The 21,933-nt window shown below is 51.4% G+C and overlaps 1 protein-coding gene across 12 annotated transcripts in view; it reads left to right on the top strand.

Annotated features, from left to right (window-relative positions):
• Positions 1-21,933, top strand: part of Mical3 (microtubule associated monooxygenase, calponin and LIM domain containing 3) — a 184,564-nt gene that overhangs the window by 88,348 nt on the left and 74,283 nt on the right. For 8 of the 12 annotated variants that reach the window (XM_060384112.1, XM_060384107.1, XM_060384109.1 and 5 more), the window contains 8 exons: positions 1,985-2,111; positions 3,330-3,426; positions 5,965-6,112; positions 7,889-8,085; positions 10,231-10,343; positions 10,432-10,494; positions 11,186-11,359; positions 12,885-12,968. In XM_060384112.1, the coding sequence (XP_060240095.1) occupies positions 1,985-2,111; positions 3,330-3,426; positions 5,965-6,112; positions 7,889-8,085; positions 10,231-10,343; positions 10,432-10,494; positions 11,186-11,359; positions 12,885-12,968 (1,003 nt within the window). The remainder of the gene's footprint in view (positions 1-1,984; positions 2,112-3,329; positions 3,427-5,964; positions 6,113-7,888; positions 8,086-10,230; positions 10,344-10,431; positions 10,495-11,185; positions 11,360-12,884; positions 12,969-21,933) is intronic. The other 4 variants (XM_060384113.1, XM_060384111.1, XM_060384110.1 and 1 more) reach the window with 1 other exon arrangement.

Below are 21,933 nucleotides of genomic sequence, written 5' to 3'. Positions count from 1 at the left end.
AGTCTTTTAACTGTAAACTTCTATAAAATCAAAAGGCAAATTACATACTTCTAACATACAATGGCACAGAATATACATACCATTTAAAAAAAAAAGTGGCAGAATTGGGGTATAATGGGAAATATTGGACTGAAGCAAGACAGAAACCCCCAGGGCAAGCTCCAGATCCTGTGCCTCCACGTCTGACGTCAGAGGGTTTAGAAAGCGCCATCCTTCCAGCTTTGCTGCCTGCTGTGTGCCCCTGCTTGAGACACATTTGCAGCAGCTTTGACTTGCTGCCTTTGAGGAGCAGAAAATTCCATAGGCCTCTTCCTTTCACCAGCTGCAGGGTGGCTGGCTGGTTGAGACTTCTCTCCGAGGGCACCACTCCCCCTTTTCCCATTTCACATCAGGCCTCTCTTTATCTGTCCTTCAGCACAAACCTTGGGGCCCACGTTAACTTTTCTTGTGCTCTGTTCTCATCAGACTGTACATTCTGCATTTCTTTTTGCCCTGTTTGCTCTCTGTCTTTGTAGAGCTGCACAAGAATGGCTACTAACAACCACGTGACAGTCATTATTGGGCTGTTTTGAAATCTCTTCTGCCAACAAAATTTGTCCCAAACTCTTCAGTTTTGCTTCAGGTAGATTCTTAGGATCAGGGTAAAAAACAGCCCACCTTTTTTCCCCCCCTTCCAGAATATCATAAGAATGGCGTTTAGTCAGGTTGCTAATATTGCTCCTCACTGGAACGTCTTGAGCTGGGCCTCCACAGTCCACATTGCCCTAAATGCTGCTGTCTTCTAAGCTCCTACTAGGACAGCCCATTACACCGCCTATTAGGCCATGATTACAGTGTTCAGCCGCTTTTCTAGTCCAGACACCCAAAGTCTTCTGTCCTTCCCTCCAACTCAGCCTAGTCAGGTCTGTCCCGGCAATGCCCTTCTCCTGGCCCTAACTGGCTTACACTTCCACAGCACTGTTCATCACCTAAGGGAGTCAGGACAGGAACTCAAGCAGGGCAGGAACCCGGAGGCAGGAGCTGATGCAGAGGCCATGGAGGGGTGCTGCTTACTGGCTTGCTCCCCATGGCTCGCTCAGCCTGCTTTCTTGTGGAATCCAGGACCACCAGCCCAGGGATGGCACCACGCACAGGACTGGGCCCTCCCCTATTAATCACTAATTAAGGAATCAATCACTGATTAAGAAATTGCCTGCAGCCTGATCTAATAGAGGCATTTTCTTATTTGAGGTTCTCTCAGATGTCTTTAGCCCGCACATTCTCTTATTTTAAATCTTTAATGTAAGGCACGCATCTGGATGTGGTGGGAAAGCTTATATTTTTCTTTGTCTTGTGTTTTGAGATCATCAGTCTCACTCTGTACCCATGGCTGGCTGAGTGCTCACTATGTAGTCCTGGCTGACCTGGACCTCAAAGCAGTTCTCCTGCCTGAGTGTCCCAAGTGCTAGAATTATAGGTGGGAACTGCCACATCTACCACCACACCAACACCATGCTGGGATCCAGACTTCCAGCATGTGGCCTCTGGGGAAGTAACCATAGCCCTGATAGACGCATTGGGGAATAAGCAGAGGCCTTTGTGCTAACAGAGAGGGTGTCTTGGAAGTATCATTCATACTATAGATTAAATATTCCACCATTGAGGGAAAGTTTGGGAAAGATGAATCCATGGGCATAGGGTTCAAAGGACGAGACAGACTTGCACTCCGGTAACCACACACACGCTGACCACGGGTTCCTTTTTAATTTCCTAAAAGCCACAGTAAGTATTGGCACACTACACACCAGCCTTCTAAATTAGCAGCGTATGCCGCTGCCCACAGCACTGCCCCTGCTCTTCCGTCCAGCCCTTTTCCTTGTCCTGGGCCTGGAGTTACTGAGTGCTGGGGATTTGATTAGGTAGATTCATCGGGGAAGACTGGCTGACTCCGAAGGTGACGTGGAGCTTGTCCCCGCGGTGAGCACCCCTTTGTATGTCATTGCAGGGAAAGCATTTACAGGTTGCTGCCTCAGACCACCCCCGAGAACGTGAGCAAGAACTTCAGCCAGTACAGCATCGACCCTGTCACTAGGTATCCCAATATTAACGTCAACTTCCTCAGGCCAAGCCAGGTAAGAGCCTTCCTGTCAGCCGTGTGCGCCTAGGCCCGTGTTCTGGATGCTCAGAACTCTGGTCAGTGGGCCAGAGAGGAAAGTGTGTAACTGTGTTTGCTATTACACAGGACGTGCTCCAGTAGGAATGCGTGCGGTTGTGCTTGTCATTATGCGTCACACGCTAAGTAACCCAGGTTGATGTCTGTGTGTTGTTCAGAGCGGGTATTATCTCCCATGAACACATTCATCACGGAGGGTCAGTCCTTCCTCCTCTTTAATTATTTTGAGTTTGGGTTTGGGGTGGGCCGGCTTGAATGCATTGTAACCCAAGCTCACCTGGAACATACTACATAGCCCAGGCTGGCTTTGAACTGGTGATGAGCCTCTTGACTCAGCTTTCAGAGTGCTGGAAGGTCGTGAGCCACCACGCCTGGCCAAGCTGAGTTTCTCTAGTGGCTTGTAGAAGATCAGGAGTGACGAAAACAATAGGGCTAGAACTTCACCCTGCACCTCCTAATTCAAACCGCACAGAGTAGGGGAAAGAGCACCGAGTGGCTCAGTAGTGGGGCAGGATGGCGCCACCGACAGCGTCACCACCCACCACCTGTGTCTTTGCCAGGTTGTTTGCCCTCTCTGAACCTCGGTTTTTCCCCTGAGAAGTGTAGTTATAACACCCGCTCGCCCACAGCATCGTCGTCAGGCAGATGAGCTTGTTCTCTTGAAAGGGCTTTGAGAGGCTAAGGCGCTCTCTGCGTTTAGAAGTCGTTATTGTCGGCATTAGCTAGATTGTATGGCGAGGCAGCCTCCAGAGCACAGAGCCTCCAGGAGCAGGGCGCGTCAGGAAGCAGCTGCCTCACACCTCTGTGCTCTGGAGGATTTTCTGTGCCTTTTGCACGGTGCCCACAGACTTCTGTATGTGTTTGGACGGTGTTTCTAAATACAGTGGAGGCGGATTTGAGGCACCGCTACGGCCAGCTGGCTTACTTTCAACACAGATGCTTACGGTCAGGTTTTGTGTGTCTCCATAACCTCATCTGACCAAGGTCATCATGTAGTTCTACCTAAGCTTTGCCATGGGGCCTAGAGCACCGCTTAGCTCAAACCCCAGCACTGCCAGAAAGTAAAAAGAAGTACCTGGACTCTACCTGCTTGCTTTTCGAGTCTCTCTTTCAAGTGAGGGTTTGTTTGTTACTCAGGGTCTGATTTTCCGTCTCAACCTTTCAACCTTTGTGCCAGGTGCGCCATTTATACGATAGTGGAGAAACGAAAGATATTCATCTGGAAATGGAGAACCTGGTGAACTCCCGAACCACTCCCAAGCTGACTCGCAATGGTGAGTTCCAATAATGGCCTACACTGTTTAAAGATGCCGGCACCCATCCTTCAAGCCATTGGATGACCACAGTGCTATCAAAGGCCCTGGGCCTCGGCCAGTGGTTTCATCCTCTGGGGTTATTTGATAGTTGCCAGGGTATATTTTTTCTGTCATGACTGGGGTTGGTTTGCTAGTGGCATCTAGTGGATAGAACTCAGGGACGTTGCTTGTGATTTCCAGAATGCCCAGAACAGTCTCTCACACACATAGAAAAGTGTTGGAGTTTAATTATTGTAACTTTTCCTGCGCAGATATAGTCAAATGTCTGCTGGCCCCGGATAGGGCACCAACAGTGGGCCTAAGTAATGAGTCCACTTGAGCGAGGCTCTGTGAACCAGTAGGCTTACCTGCAGGACCACGGGTGACCTCCATACATTCCCATCACTGAAAGTCTCACTGCCACTCGGATGATGACTTCCATAGCTGTGTAAATGGAGCCTTCTGTTCGTTATCCTTCCGCCTTCTCAAGACTGTGCACAACGGTGGCAGAATTTTATAAAGCTGGGAGGGAGGTGGTTTTCCTCCAGTGAGGGGACATCAACAGCCCTGACCCTAAGGGTCGCTTGCCAGTAATCACAGCTGCTCTGAAGAAGATAGTAACGGCTGTTACCCTTGGAGGACAGTGTCCCAGAACAGTCCGTTACAGGTCCAGGAGAGAGTGAAAAAGAACGCATGCAGAGTGCACACAAGCTCCCGGGAATCCCCCCCCTACACACACCCAGGTTTTGGGAGAGGCCTTGTAGAATGTGTGGTGTGGCCTTTTGGCTGGGTCCCCAGAAAACACCATCATCCGTGGCAGACGTGAAGGCCATTCTGTGCTTTGCGTGTGTTGAAGGGCCACCAGAGATTGTCTTTGGAGAGTGGCGTCGAATACAGCTGCTCGCGTGCAGTAGAGCGGACTGAGTAGGGAAATACACCAGGTCCAGGGGGGCCATTTAGGAAATAGTCGCATAGTCTGTGTGTGATAAAGGCCAGAATCTGGGGCCAAGGCAGTGGCTCTCAGGAGAACCAGAAGAACCTGGACTTTGGGGCCAGGTGCAAGCGGCTCTCAGGCCTAGCTGTGCTATCTGCAAAGCGTGCAGCCTCGAACAGATCAGTTCAAACCTCAGAACCTCAGCTTCCTCATCTTTTTCTGGGAGGAACAACTCTGCTCTCAGGTTGCGGTCGTGAGGTCTCTGGAACCTCATAACGCTCGCTACAGTGCCTGGCACGCAGTGGGTGGAAATAGTTTTGTCATCGTCATTCATATTAAAAGGCTGAAGGCACCACAATGGATTGGCATGGGAGGTACCACGTAGCTTCGTCGTCGTCGTTGTGGTTTATGCTGCATCAGTCCAAACCAGGGGGTGGAGAGGTGAGAAGGCTGGAGAGGTTTGAGTTCTGTCTTGGACGGTTTGGTTTAACGTGGTCAGGAGATGTCAAGGTGGATGTGAAAACGGCAGACAGCTTGAAGCATCTTCTTTCTCCCCCGGGGCATCAACACCTTGAGAACAGAGACTGTCTCAGTCACCATTGCCGTGGTCACCTGGTCTGGAGTTGCCTGGTGTACACGGAGTGGGTAGATGCAAGGCGTGGGAAATATCTTAGTAGCCAAGAGATGACATCAGCAGCGGCCAGTTTGTTGTCTCCGTCCATACCTCACTCTGAAAGACTGCAAGATTCTTACCATAGGCGTGGTTTTTACTTTTTGGGGTTTTTTTTGTTTGTTTGTCTTTTATTTGCTCACAAGTCACCAAATAAGTTAGTGCAAAGCTAACCGCCAGCTGCCTCAGGGACAGGAACAGGCTTTTGAACACAGATCAGTGCTCACAGGCTCTCTTCGGTGTTAGCAGAACTCCTCTTGACAAAGGCATGACAGCGAGTCGGAAAATGTGTGTGTTTATCTTGTTGTCTCCACGAGTGATCGTGTGGAACACAGGTTGCCAACCTGGGTCTGGGACTGTTCTGGTCTGTCTGGCCTTGTTGCTGTCACCCTGCAGTCTCATCTTGGCTCTCAGTCGGGACCTTAGGAAGTGAGACTAAGGCTTTGTTTGCTTGGGTTTAAGGGACTACAGAGGAACCCTTTTCTAATCTAATCTCCTGGGTGTTGTGTGTAGGGAAGGGTTTCCTCAGCCTGTTGCCAGGCAGCCCTCCAGGGAGATTGAGACTCTGTTGCCAGTGAGGTATCAGCTCAGCAGGTGGCACTTTGCCACCCGCTTGTCTCCAGGAGTGCTGCCGGGACACGGCTTCAGTGTGGCAGGTCCTTGTCACCCTGCTCGGAGGTATCTGTCTGGGGCACTGACCCTGGAACCGGATAGGTTGGTACCTAAAATTGTACTATCATGATACTAGTGACAAAAACTTACCGCCCCTTCACTCCATTTCTTCCAAAAACAGTACCAACATTTTGTCCCTACCCTCAGTAATTTTTCAAACTGGATATGTGTTACTGCAAAGCGAGTGCTATGTCAGCGTTGTGAGGCAAGCACACTTGAGTAACTATTTTTATTGTTTTAGAGTCTGTAGCTCGTTCAAGCAAACTGCTGGGGTGGTGCCAAAGGCAGACAGATGGCTATGCAGGAGTGAATGTGACAGATCTCACCATGTCGTGGAAAAGTGGCCTGGCCCTGTGTGCCATCATCCACAGATACCGCCCTGACCTAATGTAAGTCATGACCAATTCTGTGTTTTGTTTAATATTCACCAAGGAGCCCAGGGCCCCTTATGCAAATGTTATACTTTTTCCTCCTGTGAATTACATGGTAAAATGCTCTCTCTAGAAGGCCCAAATTATGACTTAGTTATATTTAAAACTCAATCCCCAAAAAGTTAGCTTTAAAAATCACAGCATTCAGAAGGTCAAAAACTGGTTTTAACATCCACCTGGGCCTCTTAACTTTGCACAAAGGAAAGCTGTTTATTGGCCCCGGGTTGAACTCTTTGTTTTTGGCTAGCTCTCTCTCAGATGCTATTGGTCACAAGGGAAACCTGGCTAGAACACTTGGCTAGCTCAGCCCAACAGAAAACAATAGACACATCCCTGATTGATGATGGTCTTGGGCGTTTTCTGTGTAAAGGTTGTACTTTTTTGCAAGTGTTCTCCCTGAGCCTCATCTCACCCACTGGTCCCTCTGATGTCCATTTTTCACTCATCTGTCCACAGAATCACCTCAGAGTGGCCTCAGGTCAGCTGCATGAGCAACACACTCAGCCACACACCCCCCCTCCCAGGCACTTGTTACTATGGAAATCAAACAGATTCAGAGACAAGCACAGCATGGTGGATTGTCTTAGCTGCCTTCTTTTTATCATTAGGTCCACTCAAGGGCCCAGGTTTTGCCTGTTGTTTCAATGATTGGTTAGGGAGACCTAAAAGATGTAGCCCCTGTTCTGTGTTAATGACACAAGAGCTAATAAAAGCAGCCTTTTGTGGTAGAGATTAACAGTGAGGACCGTATGTAAAGCTCTAGGTTTGAGCCCCGGTACCACAAAACAAAACAACTGTCGCCAGGCATGCCTGCAGGCCCAGCATTGGGAGGATCAGGCAGGGAGTTAGGAGTTTCAGCTTGAAACTGTCTCCTCAAAAGAATAAATAAATACGGAGAGGTGCGAATGCAGCCTTTGCCTAGCAGTCACCAAGCTTCATGTTCGAAAGGACGGGGAAATTTCTAACGTAAAGTGAATGGCCTGTGATGCTGGTCAGAAGGTGGATGTAGCCTGAAGAAGGCCTGAGGGAGGTCAGAAAGCAGTTTGGACATCATTCAAGATGAGTGTTCATGGTTTAATAGGCTTACTCTAAGAGAAACGTAATTTGTTTTAAATGGAAAAAAAAATTCCGTGAGGTCAGTAGGTTAACACACAATAAGGGCTGCCAGGATGGTGTGAAGTCAGCTGACTGGAAAACCTCAGCTGTCCCTTGGGTCGGGAGCTTAAAGCCTGGGGGGGGGGCGCTCACTAAGGGAGCTAGTCAGGAAAGCTCAGGGGGTTCAGCAGTGGAAAAACCTTTGAGGAAGGTTTTAGAATTTCCCCGCAGGAGAAAGCTGAGTAAAATTTACCAGAACTGTTGGGACAAGTGACAGTCCCAGGACACAGAGAACTCTATCCAGACACAGACAGGGCTGTGTCACTGTTGGACATTAGTTTCCTTTGGGTTTCTGGACAGGAGCGCGGGAGCACATCCTAAGATAGTTCCCATCCTGAGCTTACATTACAAGACGTTGGTGTCTCTGCCCCCCACGTCTTCTCCCTGGCCCACCCACCCCATTCTAGTCGCCTCCCCCAGAAGTGTTACCCATTTGCTTAGTCAGGAGGGAAGAGTGGGGCTCCAGACAATCTGATCTGCTCTCCGATCCCAGGAGAGATGGCAGCGGCACAGGTACTGTGTCCTGGTTTGAGGGCAGTCAGCCCAGCTGGCCCCATGTTTCCTTGTCCTGTTTGTCAGAGACTTCGACTCCTTGGACGAGCAGAACGTGGAGAAGAACAACCAGCTGGCCTTCGACATCGCCGAGAAGGAACTGGGCATCTCCCCCATCATGACCGGCAAGGAGATGGCTTCCGTGGGGGAGCCGGACAAGCTGTCCATGGTGATGTACCTCACGCAGTTCTATGAGATGTTCAAGGACTCGCTCTCCTCCAGCGGTGAGGACCCTGGAGCTCCGGGTGGGGTCCTGGCCTCCTGCTCCCTGCTCAGCCGGGAAACCTCTGGAACCTTGCTTCTCAGCAGTGTGTTCTTAACCAGATGCTCTTTTCAAAATCTTTCTCACTCTACATAAAAGTATACAAAACCAGTCTGTCCAAAGCTTTTCTCCTGACTCTGCCACCTTCCCCCAGCCTCTCTCAGACTCATTCCTTCTGCAAAGGTAGCTAGTTCCTTCTGAACTTTGTGCATTGTAATCCTGCTTCTCTTGGAGTGTTCTACCCACACTGCCCTGTATCCTTGCAGAGACCCTTCCCACCCCAAGTTCTTTTCTCGTTCCTCAGCTCTTTTTTTTTTTTCAAATTTTTTTTTTGTTTGTGTTGTGTGTATTTGCGTATGCGCGCGCGCGCGCGCGACGTGTGTGTGTGTGTGTGTGTGTGTATGTGTGTGTGTTTGTTTCTAGGGTCTTGTGTATATGAGACAAGCTCTTTATAGCTGAGCTACATCCCTGGGCCTTTGTTTCTCGTCTCATAGACTTGGTGTCTTGGTGCTCCTCTAGTCAGTGCCCTGCAGTGATGTCTCTTGGTTCTCATTCTCCCTTCCCTTGCAACTTCTCCCTCTTAGAGATTCCCAGAAAATTTTCCTTGGTCCTCAGCCTGCTGCCTCGGCCAGCACTCAGTAGGGCTCCAAAAAGTTGCAACCTATTTTAGTTTCCTTTTCTGTTGCTGGGATAAAAACTATAACCAAAAGCAATTTAGGGGAGGGAAGGGTTTACTTGGCTTATACTTCAAGGTCACAGTTCATCATGGAGGGAAGTCAGGTGGGAACTCAGGCAGGAGCCTGAAGGCAGGAGCCATGGAGGAACACCGTTTGCTGATTTACTTTGTAGTGCATTTGCCCACAGGCTCATGATTAGCTTTCCTAGGGCCATCTACTTAGGGATAGTGCCACCGACTGAGGGCCTGGGTCCTCCTGCATCAGTTAATAACCAGACAGTACCCGCCCCCCCCCCCCAGGCCAACTTGATCCAGGTACTTACTCACTCAAGGCTTTCCTCCAGAGCACTCTAGGTTATGTTAACTTGACAAAGACGCCTAGGATGTCAGGTTTTGTGCTTCAGAGTACTGGTCACAGTGCCTGTGCTGGGTTTTGTTCCAATTTCCACTCGTTCAACCCTGGACAGGCTGTTAAATTACCTTACGTTTCGTCTCCCTGTATGTAAACAGAGAGTGGTGGATATGATAACGCTGCGTTATACCAAGAATGATAGGTGAACACCGAATAAATAAATGTTAGCGATTCAACATTATTTCCAATTACTGTTCTCAGAATTGCCGTTGCTGTTAGTACAATATTAGAATCCCAGCCAGCAAGGTGGTTTGATGGGTGAAGGCTCTTACCGTCACACAGTAGGAACCTGACAGCCTGGCGTCAATCCCTGGAGCCCACAGAGAGGCCGAAGGAGAACACTGACTCCACAGAGCCGCCCTCTGACCCTCCTGCATGCTTCGGGGCATATGTGTCCCCTACAGACGATGAGGAGAATAATAATAATAATAATAATTTAAAATCCACAGTTAATTGTATCCTTCTCCCCACAGTGTCTTCAAGTCCACAAACCCTTAGGGGCACCCGTGCCTTTTCTTACTAGATATGCATTTCCTACAACACAAACCCTGAACCCTGAGTAGCCCTATTCTTTGAGAGCGCCCCTCTTCAGACGCGGCGAAGAGCATGCCTCTGCAGCCCCCCCCAAAAAAAAAAAAAAAAACTGACAGCCCCATGTCTCATATCTCTCAACCCTCCACCCCAGCCTGAAGTTTTCTCCATCAAAATTTTACTTCGGGAGTCTGCTGTGATGGTCACAGGCAGAGAGCAACCTTTACAGAGTATAAAAGTGTGGGTCGCTGCAACTGAAGTGTAAGGAACGGGGTTGGATTTGTGTGCGTGGCTGGGAGAGAAAGTATGTAGACACAACTGTGCATTTCCTTCCTGGCCTTTGCTGTGGAGATGCATGCTCTGTCCCAGTTGGTAATCCATTAGAGATCCGTGAGCTTCCTTCTTGCCAGTCCCCTGTCAGGGAGCATGGATCTGGTGAGGACTTGGTGGCACTGTCCCAGGTAAACTCTGCTCACTCCTGTTCACAGACACCTTAGACCTGAACGCAGAGGAGAAAGCCGTCCTGATAGCCAGCACCAAGTCCCCCATCTCCTTCCTGAGCAAGCTTGGGCAGACCATCTCCCGGAAGCGTTCTCCCAAGGTATGTGCATACCCTTGCTAGTGGCTGCAGAGCTGATGGCAAAGGAAGGCGACCAGGCTAATGCTCTCGGCATCTTCTCTTGGTGCAGGATAAAAAGGAAAAGGATTCGGATGGGGCTGGAAAGAGGAGAAAAACCAGTCAGTCAGAGGAGGTAAGATTCATCCTACTTTGTCAGGACTGATTGTACCCAACTATCCTTTTGGTATAGGATTTGTTTGTTTGTTTTATAATGTATATGTATGAGAGTTGTAATGTGTGCCTGTGTGAGTTTATGTGTACAGATACCTATGGAGGCCAGAGGGCAGTGGGTCCCCTGGAACTGGAGTTGCAGGTGTTGTGAGCTGTCTTCTCTGGATGCTGGGACTAGAACCTGGGTCCTCTGCTAGAGCAATAAACCTCCTCTTAACCAATGAGCTGTCCCTTCTGCAACCTGGTTTAAATTAATAATTCTCAAATTGATATTGCTAGATCTTTGCATCATTATCTGCTAGGAAGGGTTTCTGTGTGCTTTTGCCTTCATTTAATTTTCCAGAATGTAGCAAGCAACACACACACACACACACACACACACACACACACACGTGTGCTCAGGCTTCCTCTTCATGGAATCGCACGTTTGGCAAAGCACAGTGGCTTTGCTGAGACCTGGTGATGCCAGCACAAGGGTGCGTGCCCCACTGGTGCCCCGCATCCAGGATCTCGCCAGCTCTGCACATTAGAACTTTGCAGAGTGCTGGTAGCCAGCCTAAAGCCACTGTGCGGTTCCTGCCCACACGTTGAGAGAAGAGCATCGGAGGTTGCCTGTGACCCATCCTGATTCTTGGGTGCTTTCTACTGGGCAGGAGGAGCCTCCCCGGAGCTACCGAGGAGAAAGGCCCACCCTGGTGAGCACCCTGACAGACAGGAGGATGGACGCGGCCATTGGGAACCAGAACAAAGTAAAGTACATGGCAACCCAGCTGCTGGCAAAGTTCGAAGAAAACGCGCCTGCTCAGTCCGCTGGCGTGAGGAGACAGGTAAGCCCTGAGCGCCGAACCCGAGCAGGTCACTCGGTACAGGAAGGAAGAGCTCGGCGTAGTAAGATGTGCCATAGACCCAGACTCCTGGGTCGGGCTAGACTTGTTTGACTCTTATGTGTTCAGGGCTCCATTAGCGTCACCTCAGGTCTGAGGAGTCTGTGACCAGAATCGGTCGAGAGATCTAAAAATGCCCCTTTCTGGATGTCTATAAACACACGTGTATGTTCACACACACGCATACTTGAATCACAAAAGAAGCGCGCAGCTGGCATGGCGGTGTGAAAGCAGGGCTCGGGAAACCGAGGCAGAAGATAGTGGGCTCGAGGCCAGCTTGGGCTACATTCATGATACGCCACCTCAAGTAGAAAAAAAAAAAGAAGAAGAAGAGCGTGGTTTAGTGGAGGAAATCTGAGAAGTACGATAGAGGTGACCAAGGCACCCACGGTTGTGTTCGTCTTACCTCATTTCCTTCCGGACTTTTGCTCAGGACATTCTTGTTCTCTTGGCGGAGACTGTTGAGGGGACACTTCCTCTCCCGCCTCTCGCTTTCTGACGGTGACATACCCGTGTGTCTTATCGGCTCACAGGCGTCCTCAGAGTGTGTGCGCCCCATGCTCTTCATCATCCCTAGCCGAGGTGGATGCCTTAGTTGCTTCTCGCCTGTGCTAGAGGGGAGTGTACGCGGTCTCAGGGATAAGTGTGCTCCCACGCGCTAAGATGCCTCTCCGGGAATGTGAGCCATCAAGGCACTCTTCCTTAAGTGTGAGAGTCCGACAGTGCCCTGGTCTAGAGGGGCCGCACCGCATCTTGTCCCTCCCTTGCTCTGCAGAAGTCACTAAGCTTCTCCAAAGAGAAGAGACTGGCGTTTAGAAAGTCTCTCTGAGATGTGTTACCGTGCCCCCTGGCGACCTGAAAGGGCGTGGGGGGGGGGAGGAAGGGGCGCATCCTCTCTCTTCATCTTCTCCATGCTTGCAGACCATCGCCCCCCGGGGGCAGGCAGCACCTGGCTTTGCTTCTCATACCTGGCTTTGGGTTAGTGTCTCCACACCTGTCCTTTCCCACGGTGTCACAGCAGGGACGGTAGCAGTAAGGGTTGCTGCAGACTCGGCCAGCCCCACCTCGGGAAGCTGGAGCGCCCTCCCACAGAGGGTTGCCCCTGCAGGCAGGCTGCTTTCCTCCTTCGTGGAGGAATTAGTTTTCCTAATCAGATAGTGCAGTAGTGTAGACACTAGAGAATTCAGCCTGGGAAAAGGGTAACCAGAACCACAGCTTGTTTTCCTCTCCCACACCCTCTTCTTCCCCCCTCCATTTCTGAGCTTGCTTTTGGTTTGGGGGATGCTGTTATCTTTCCCTGATTAATGTAACTTTCTAAGAGTTAACTCAGCCTTGCCCACCTCTTCAGTTTATAGGCGCGTGTCTGTCCTGCCCAGGGACCTTTTTTATGTCTTCCACCTTAATGTGTTTTATTTTGTTTTGTCTCCATGTCCTGCCCCCACTCACATGTGGCCTGTGTGTGTCATAGCCGACACAAGAGCGTGGGGTCGGCCAGCCGTCCTGCTGCCTGCCAGAGCAGGGTCGCCCTGCTCCCATCCCCCAGTGGAAACAGGTAAAAGAATTGCTGGGGTCTAGAATGGGCCACCCCTGGCCTTCCACCCCACCCCTGCTCCTGGCCGCCTGAAAGCCTAGCTCACCAGGGCCGGGAGGACTCTGGACTGCCAGTAACTCTGGGGAACATTTGACAGACCGTGCTGGTCCGATTCCGTAACTGCATTAACTCCCTGGGATTTGAGGAGCCTCTTGGGAAGACGGTTAATTCGGGAGTGAAGGTAGCTGGAGTGATGCAGGAACTCACCAAGGTGTGGGACCTGAGCCCTTGGGTCTTTGCTGCTGTAACATTGCTCCCAGATGGGCTCTTTACTGGCCTGTCCCCATGTGACCTTTGTCGTCATCTGGGAGAACTGGGGAAGTAAGGCTTTCTGTGTGAGGCAGGAAATAGACCTACAAAAGGAGTCAGGAGCTGTGCACTTGTTTCTCTCAGACCTATATAAAAATGTTCATGGGTTGCTTTCCCCCTCCACTTGGGATTTTGTCCACGTCTTTGTCGAGGGTCTTGGGAACTGAGGCTGTAGGTCAATGGTAGAGCACTTGTCCAGCTTCGTGAGGCCCCGGCTCCATCCTTAGTACCACCCCAAAATAAACAAGCAGCCTCTTGCTGGGGACTTCCACTAAAACAGCTGCTTATGGTGACAGTCGGGAGGAGGAGGGACCCACGCCTCGGGCAGAAGAGAAGCCTTGTCAGTGGGTGGGAAGCATCCGCCCTCTCCTCCCTGGCATCACAGTTGAGTGGCCTATCACCGAGTTGGGGGAGGCAGTGCTGGATGAGTCTCCTCATCACAGGTTTCAGTCACTTCACTGGGACAGGGTGCTGAGGTGAGGTGAGCTGATCCTGGGTTCTGTTAGCCTCTCCCATGGCCAACCTCACCAGCCCTGCACCCAGGAAGTGCTGAGGAATGGCGAGTTGAACATTGCTGACACTGCATTTTGAAGAAAACGCTCCTTTCTAACCTCTTAAAAATACTCCACGTGGAAGGTGGGGCTCAGTGAGGAAGAGAGAGTGCTGGAGCGACGTCCAAACTCAAAACAGCAGCCACACCTCCTGCCTCCACAGGAACTGCTTCCTAGAGGGAGGCCTTCTGAAAGATGCCATCAAGAATTGGTATTTTAGTTTTTCTGTCCTTTGCTCGAAGTCTTGATGGGAAGGAACAGGTGAATTCTAAACCAGAGTTTGGAACCGTGAGGGCCTGGGACTAGAACAGGACCGCAGGAAGGTCAGGAGTCACCTGGGTGGCCCTGTGCACGGCCTGTGGTGGTGCATCACTGGGAAGGAGGAAGGGCCAGTGCATGTGGCTCAGAGAGCCTGCCGGGTCTTGGCCTCTGTCCTGGTGAAGACCAGCCTGGCAGCTGGAAGGGTCACCAGGAACCTGGTTATTCACAGGCTGCTCATGAAGCCCAGTAGCCCACAGCCTTGTGCCGGTGTTGGGAATGCTTTTCTGTTGCTGCTGTTGTTCCTGCCTGTTGAGCTTGTCACCCAGCTCCTTTACTGTCTGTCACCCTCAACAAAGTAAGAGGCTGGTAGGCCGTCACAGGTTGGAAGGAAAGATTAGTTAGAAAGCCCATGGGCAGATGAAATGAGCCTCGGTGACCTGGAGCAGCGCAAAAACGCTTCGGATCGTTAAGTCCTGTAGGCTACAGTGGGAATCAGGCTTAAGGGTCTTTAGGGGCGGCGCTGATACACTGTACCTCACATTTTGTTCCAGTGGAATGCTGAACAGTCACATTCACCATTTTCCACACTAACTTGAGGGGTTTGGCCCTCTAGATGTGTCTCCTCAAAGCCAGCGATATGTTCAGAGGCCCCGTGCCTGGGCCGCTGCAGGCTGGCCACTCATCTCCCGCAGGCAGCAGCACCTCACTGTGCGTGTCCCCCGACGCGGCTTTTACTGAGGCAGGAGGTGTGGCAGGCACGGTATCCTTTGGCAGAGTTGGCACAAGAACCCGCTCCTGCTTAGGCCGTCCCGTAGACGGAGGAAAATGGGTAGCAGGTCGGCTTGCCAACGGTTCTGTGCTGTTCCCTCCAGCATAAACACTGCAGCTCGTCCTCTGCCCCTCCCCTTTCCCTTTTGACCTCAGAAGTACATCCTGCAGGCAAACTGCACGTGGGCCGGCCCAGTTTGGGAAGCAGATTGTCCTGTGAGGTGGGAACACACAGTAGAGATGTTTCTCTGACCTTACAGCTGCCATGCCTCTCCAGCCCCCCACACCCCTCCCCTGTACAGCCGCCCGGGTACAGGAAGCCAAGTCTCTCCTGGAAAGTACCAGAAAGGCCCAGGGCAATGTATGGCTGTTTCTCAAATACCGGGAAGCGTCTTTCAGAACCATGGACCGACCCACGGAGAAGGGCAGAATGAGGGCGAGGCTTTCGGCTAGTGCTTAATTTCCTGGTATTTCTTTGGAGTTTTTAGCACTTGTGCGAATGAGGGATGGGCTTAAGAAGACATGCATTGATGGCATGTGGTCACAGATGGCTTGGGGGGACACACTTTGCTGCAGCGTGACGTGGCGTGCGTAGGTCGTACCACATCCCATGGGGGTCCATATACCATTTATCTCTACTTACGATCAGGGCTATTTTGGGGTCCCCACATCTTCCTTGATAAAGCCCTTGACCCTTGAGCGTTACACACCAAGGTTCTCACCAGCTGTTTAGTGACCTAGGCCATCTGTACTCTGGTCCCAACACGGAAGACAAGAGACTGTAAGACAACGCCGAACAGAGTTAGGTGCTGTGGAGGGTGGTCAAGGAAGGGGCCTCTGGGATGCTTTGCAAATATGTAAATGCGCCTTTATCCCTCCGAGGAGCAGTCTCCGCTGGGCTCCTGTTTCAACCATTTTCTTTCTGTTTGTGTGTGTCTGTTGGTGTAAAAGCGACGGGAAAAGGAGCGCTCTCGGACCTGCCCCAAAAAAGTGATCACTCTCTCTCCTCCCCCCACTCCACCTTCCTGCCGGGGGCGAAGGGGCCAGCAGGTGATCCCCTCTGCATGCTCTGTGTCCTGTCTGTCCCGCTGCCTGTACTGCACACGTAGGGGCCACCTCAGTCACCCCTCTTTTCAAAGAGAAGTTTGTAAACGATCCCTTGCAGCCAAAGCAGTCTTCATCGCTGCAAGTGAGCAGTTCCTTTCGGGACCTCAGGTTAGGGCCCTGTGCTCTCAAATCCTGCACGGTCTGGTCTGGCCCTGTCAGGGGAGGACAGCCGCAAACCAAAGCATAAACCGTGCTCATCTCAGACCCAACGCCTGTAAGTTCCAAGAGGCACACATTTTTACAGGGTCCCACGTAGGGTAGCCACGTTCCGTTTGCTGTCTTTTACGCAGTCCGGGTAAGATGTGCACAAGAAAGCTTCGTTCCGGCCTCCCTGCATGGGCTTGGTTCCCTCTGCTGCTGACAGCCTGCCCTCCGGCCTGCACAGCTTCTTCTAACCAACCCAGCCACCCGTCTCCACTCCAGGCAAATGGTTGAAGAACTGCACTTGAGAGCCGCCAGCCACACATGGCTGTTGACCGCACAATCACACATTTACGGCAGGCACACCTATACAGTGTGTGTACACAGACAGGCCTACTGACCCTTCTAGCTGAAACCCTGTAAAACAAAAAGCCACCTCGAGGGCAGGGTTTGTGAAAGGACACTTTCCTAAGGAAAGGCAGCGTAGCTGAAAGGTGAGCACTGACAAGGCATCTGGTTTTACAAGCCTTCCTCACGGCCCTGGGCCTAAGAACTGAGCCATGCTGGCCATTGGGACTGCCCAGGGCCTCCTCTAAATAACAGCTCCCAGGGTGAGCATTTTTCTGCCCCACACAGTATGCCAGCCAGTTTGCCAGGCACTGTGGGGCAGGTGTCACCATCATCTCCACTTTACAGTCTGTGAGGCATAGGATGGAGAGGCCAAGGAGTCGTGCAAGACTCCAGCTGAGCAGCGGACCAGAACCGAATGGGAGCCGTGAGAAGTCCAGAGGCAGGCTCTGGGCTCATGCTCCCCCGCAGCATGTCAGCGGGATGAGGGCAGCCGCCTGGGACACTGGCTTCCATTTCCCGAGGATGGACACTGTCAGGTTACCTTTAGTGGACAGTGTGGTCTTCCTGTCCCCACAGTTGCTCATCTTTGCTCTTCCCTCTGTTGGTTGAGGCAGCCTCGTGCCTGCCCTAGGATTTTCCATGATCTCACTCACACCTGTGTATTAACTGAGAGAGCTTTTGGTCTCCACGCACCTCTCCGTACAGTAAACTGTGCCTTACCTCCATGTTCCTATTTAGGGCCTACTCTGCCCCCGCCCCGGAGTTTCCTCTGGCCTCTGTGACGGTCCTTTGTTCACCCAGTTTCCATCTCCCCACCTTTCCTTTCTGAGGTCTTGCTGTAGAAAGCTTCCCTGCCAACCTGCCCCCGACCCAAGCCTTCCACTGCACGCCTTCAATCTTATGCTGCTGTGTGAGAGACACCGTGTTGCACTAACCATAGTCCCTTGTCTACGTAGGGCGCCTCATTGGAGGCAGGTGGGCAGAAAAGCCGTATAGAAAGTTGTCCCAGATCAGGGAATTTGATACAGGCGGGATTATGCATGGTTAGTTAGGGAAGTCTGGGGCTGGGCGTGAATTCTTGCCTAAATTTCCTACTGTTCCTTAGCAGGTCCAAACAGAGTTGGGATGGAGCTTAAGTTTCTATTTTGTTGCCAACAGATGTACAGGGACCTTCATGCCGACAGCCGTGGCAAGCAGAATCGCCACCATGAGAGGGTAAAAGAGCATGAGCCTGTGGCATGGGATGCTGAGAGCCAGCAGTTGGGCACGCTGTGTGGTGGGGCAGAGGGAAGGGAGCATGGAGAATCGTCCCTTCTCCCGGATTCTTGCACACTTGTCACCCAGCCGAGAGCCAGAACTCTTCGCCAACGGTGTTGACCACACAATAGCCTTAAGTGCAGAGTGCCCGTCGGCAAAGCATCCCTACTGGATGCTAATTCTGCTGCTTTTGCTGTCACAGTGGACCGTAGTGACTTCACAGTTTTGTTCTCCTATCCCATGCCAAGACCCCATTACTTCTACCCCTAAAGTAGGCACAAGTAGCCAAAAGGCATAGGTAATGGGGGAGAACTCGGAGAGAGGACACCCCCAGGACAGGAACACAGTGGATTTGACAGCCTGGGCTCTTGGAATAGAAATACTAAGAACTGAGGATCTTGCCAGAGTTTAGGGAAGAAGTCGGATAGGAAGGTTAGGAAAAGAAGGCGATGGCAGCATGTGGTGGATGACGAAAAGCTATACTTTATCTTTTCTGAAAAACAGAGGAGGTGTCACTGATTAAAATGGGCCATCCTGCCATTTTTTTCAATGAATGTGGTGATAAAGCCGCTAGCCTACTTATTTTATAAACTTTTTTCCTTAAATATTTATTTATTTCATATATGATCGCTCTGTCTTCACATATACCAGAAGAGGATCCCATTACAAATGGTTGTGAGCCACCATGTCGTTGCTGGGAATTGAACTCAGGACCTCTGGAAGAGCAGTCAGTGCTCTTAACCGCTGAGCCATCTCTTGAGCCCTTATAAACGTTTTTACATTGATCCTGTCCTTAAACGTCTCCAGTGGGCTGCTGTCTTTCAGCTCGTAATGATTTCACAGATGCCTTCCTCCTGCCCTGAGGACCAAGCGCAAGTCAGATCACATCTTGGGCCCACTAGGAAACAGATGCTAGCACCGTCTCCTCCACCCTTGGACCAAACTGTCAGCAGGACAGGGTTAGACAGAAGAGATGAGACAGAGGCAGAGGCAGTTCTCCTCCTCCCCTCCCTGTCCCTGGCTGTTTTCACTGCTGCTTGGTAGGAGAGTTGGTGTCTGGGCCATGCACACAGCCTCTTCCTTCTTCCCAGACTCTACCACAGTAGGGGGCGGGTAGTGCCCTATGTTCTGGAGAATGCATCCTTAATGAGGTGTTGATGGTTTTCAATAAACAACATCTGAAAAGGAAGCGAGGAAGTATTGTTGAGTAAAAGAAGCTTGGCTGGGAGCTGTGTGCGGTCCAGGACTGCAGTGTCCATCAGAGAGAGGAGGTACCCAGCGGGGAGAGTATAGCACAAGCAGCAATACTGCATGCAGGGGCTTTTCTCTTTCCCGGAAGCTGCTGTTTATAGCTTCCTCAGTGTGGGGCCCAGGCTAGATACTGGGGGCACCACCTGCCTTCTCTTCCAGGACGTCTCCCCGCTCTGTAGCCGGGGCTCATGACTGCCTCACTCTCTGAAGCTGACCCTCACTTCCCCCACTCAGACTGTTCCACATTCCAGCAGGGCAGTAGGTCATCTTGTTCCTCTTGGTGAATGATACTCATCCATGGGAATTGTTGCTCCTTGTCCTGGGTTCAGATGATTGACACTATCTGAGTGTAGCCTCAGGGCCAGGAAGCTGCCTGGTCCTCTGGAGCAGAGGGTGGGGAATTCCCAGATGCCTGTCTGCCTGTCACTCCACCTTGTCACTGCCATGACACGGAAATGTCAACTAAAATGGGTGTGCACCGGATCTCCAGTGCTGAGGATAGACGCTGGCCAAGATTGTTGCACCAGCTGAGGCCAGCCTAAGGAAGACAAGGGCAATTTGAATTTAGGTCTAGTCCCTGGATCGTACTGGCTGTTTGGCCTCTTAGCAAGCAGAGCTGCCCTGAACACTGATGGCAGATGGAGCTTCCCTGAGCTCTGGCCATAGGAGGGGGAGAAGGCATTGGGCACTGTCCACAAGACAAGGACATGCCCTGAATAGCAAAGTACAGTGTGGTCCCAGTCCTCCTCTTTGCACTGTCAGGAGAGAACTAGAATGGGTGTGAGAGCTCTCTGCCAAGGGGCAATCCCTGCACTGACTCTGGGAGAAGCCAGTGTCATGTGTCTAGTAGCAATGATAGCTGCACAGAGGGTGAACCTAGAAGGCACACCACGCCCAGGTGCTCAGAGCGGGGAGCCATGCTCCAGAGCCAGCCTAGCCATAAGCACTGAGGAAGAGCAAGCGGGCAGTAGATGGGAGCCATAGATGAAGCCCATTCGTTTCTGGGAATTGGAAGGCCTGCTTTTATTTCCCACATACATTCCACAGCTAAAGAGCAAAACCGTCTGAAACTCAAATGTCCTGTGCTTGAGGTATGACTTCTAACATTTACTGTGCTCTTTTTCTCCACCTTGTATCTTATAGCCAGAGCCTGAGCCTTCACGTCGATTTTTTGTTGACCAGTGGGAGCTCTCCCTTAGCCTCCGTTCCTCCCGCCCTGCCTCTCCCTCCTCTGACTCCCTTCGACAGGTAGCATGGCCTGGACTTGACAAAATTGTGTTCTGCAGCCTCTGCTCACTCTACTTGCACAGGCGTCACCGCCTGAGGGAGGCTAGGAGGTCTTCCGCCTTTGCCTGGCTCTTCAGAAGCTGTGTGTGTGTGTGTGTGTGTGTGTGTGTGTGTGTGTGGTGGGAGGGGCTGCTAGCTTTCTCTGAGTGTTTCACACACCACAGCCTGTCAGGGTGAACCCACTGTTAAGCAGTGTCTGATACTGATAGCGTTTTTTTTCCAACCTCTGACTGAAGAATGTTTTCACGTGCTACAGAATTTGAACCATGCCGTCACTAACACTCTAGTAAAAGAGCGAGCACACAACACTCTTGGTGCTTCTTGTAATCGTGTGTGGAATGAACCCTGCTTCTTTTTTTCCCCCTGGTGGCTTCTGTCCAGTTCTCCAAGGAATTTGTTAGGGACCAGAGGGTCTGTTGCCTTTGTCTTTGCTTCGGATTAGCCAGTTTGTACATGTGCGGAAGCCTTTGCATGTGTGTGGCGTGCAGTGGTGTGGGCCCAGCCATCGCTGCACTCCGACTCCCTTCTGTGAGCAGGAAGAAGAAACGCAGCTGCTTGTCATGCCAGAAACAAACAACTTGAGTCATGAGCTCTTCTGGGGATGCTTGTCCGTGTTGCTACTATGCGTGCAGCCCCAGGCCATGGCTGAAGAGATGGTCTCTGGTTGTGAGAGAAGGGTCCTGGGCACACACAGTAGGGCTGTGGCTGCGCAAAGTGGGGCTAGGGCTGCAGTGCGCTGGGCACTTTGCCATCTGTTCCACAGAATGAAGAAAACTCGATTTTTTTTATTTTAGACAAGAGCTTAGCTCTGATTCTGCTCTCCTCTACCTGGTGTCTGCCTGTCGCAAATGTGTGCTTCTCCAGGTCCCTAATCACTCGCTGAGGGACATAATCTGTGGAAGTAATGGCAGGTGAAGCCGCTCCTAAGAAGTCTCTGTGGTTGAGTTGGAAAATGAAATTGATTGCTCAGTTCCAGCCAGGCCTTGGCTGAGCCTGGCGAGAAGTATTTCCTCAAGTGTGTCTGTTCCCACACTTACAGAGCTGTCCCCAGGGAGCCTGGGCACATTGCTGCTTGGGCCGGCAGCCCTTCTACATAGCTTTACAGGTTTGTCCCTTGAAGCCACTCCCTAGGGGGTTGATGGGCTCCCTGGAATAACTGTACCCTCTGTAATTCTGCCATCTGAATTAGTGATAACCTTTCCCACTTGCCTGGGAGCCTCGCTTCCTGCTGGGAGAGGTGCAGCACCCACTGTGGTTACCCAGAATCCTAGCTGTCAGGTCTCTGAAAAACTGCCCACAAGACTGATGCTAGTCCCAGGACAGCATGCCAGGCCTCTTGTGGGCATGGGTGCCAGGCCTCTGTGGGCATGGTGGCTCAGCATGCAGACATGGTCGTGTCTCCTATTTGTTTCTTCAGCGTTGTGAAAAGGGGGGTTGCATTAATTGATTGTGTGTGTTGGGGAATAGGGGTAGACCGCCTTAGTAAGTAGTCCAGGCTAGCCTCGAACTCATGGCAGTGCTCCTCCTGCCTTAGGCTCCTGAGTGCCAAGCTTGTGTGCTTTGTGTGCACAGATGTGTGCTTTGGATTTTTGTCTTCTTTTGCCATTGTTCAACTTCCAAACCAATTCCTCCGGGGCCAGAAA

Source organism: Meriones unguiculatus, chromosome 5 (assembly GCF_030254825.1).
Source record: "Meriones unguiculatus strain TT.TT164.6M chromosome 5, Bangor_MerUng_6.1, whole genome shotgun sequence".
NCBI classification, from domain to species: Eukaryota; Metazoa; Chordata; class Mammalia; order Rodentia; family Muridae; genus Meriones; species Meriones unguiculatus.
This window is presented reverse-complemented; position numbering and strand designations above follow the sequence as displayed.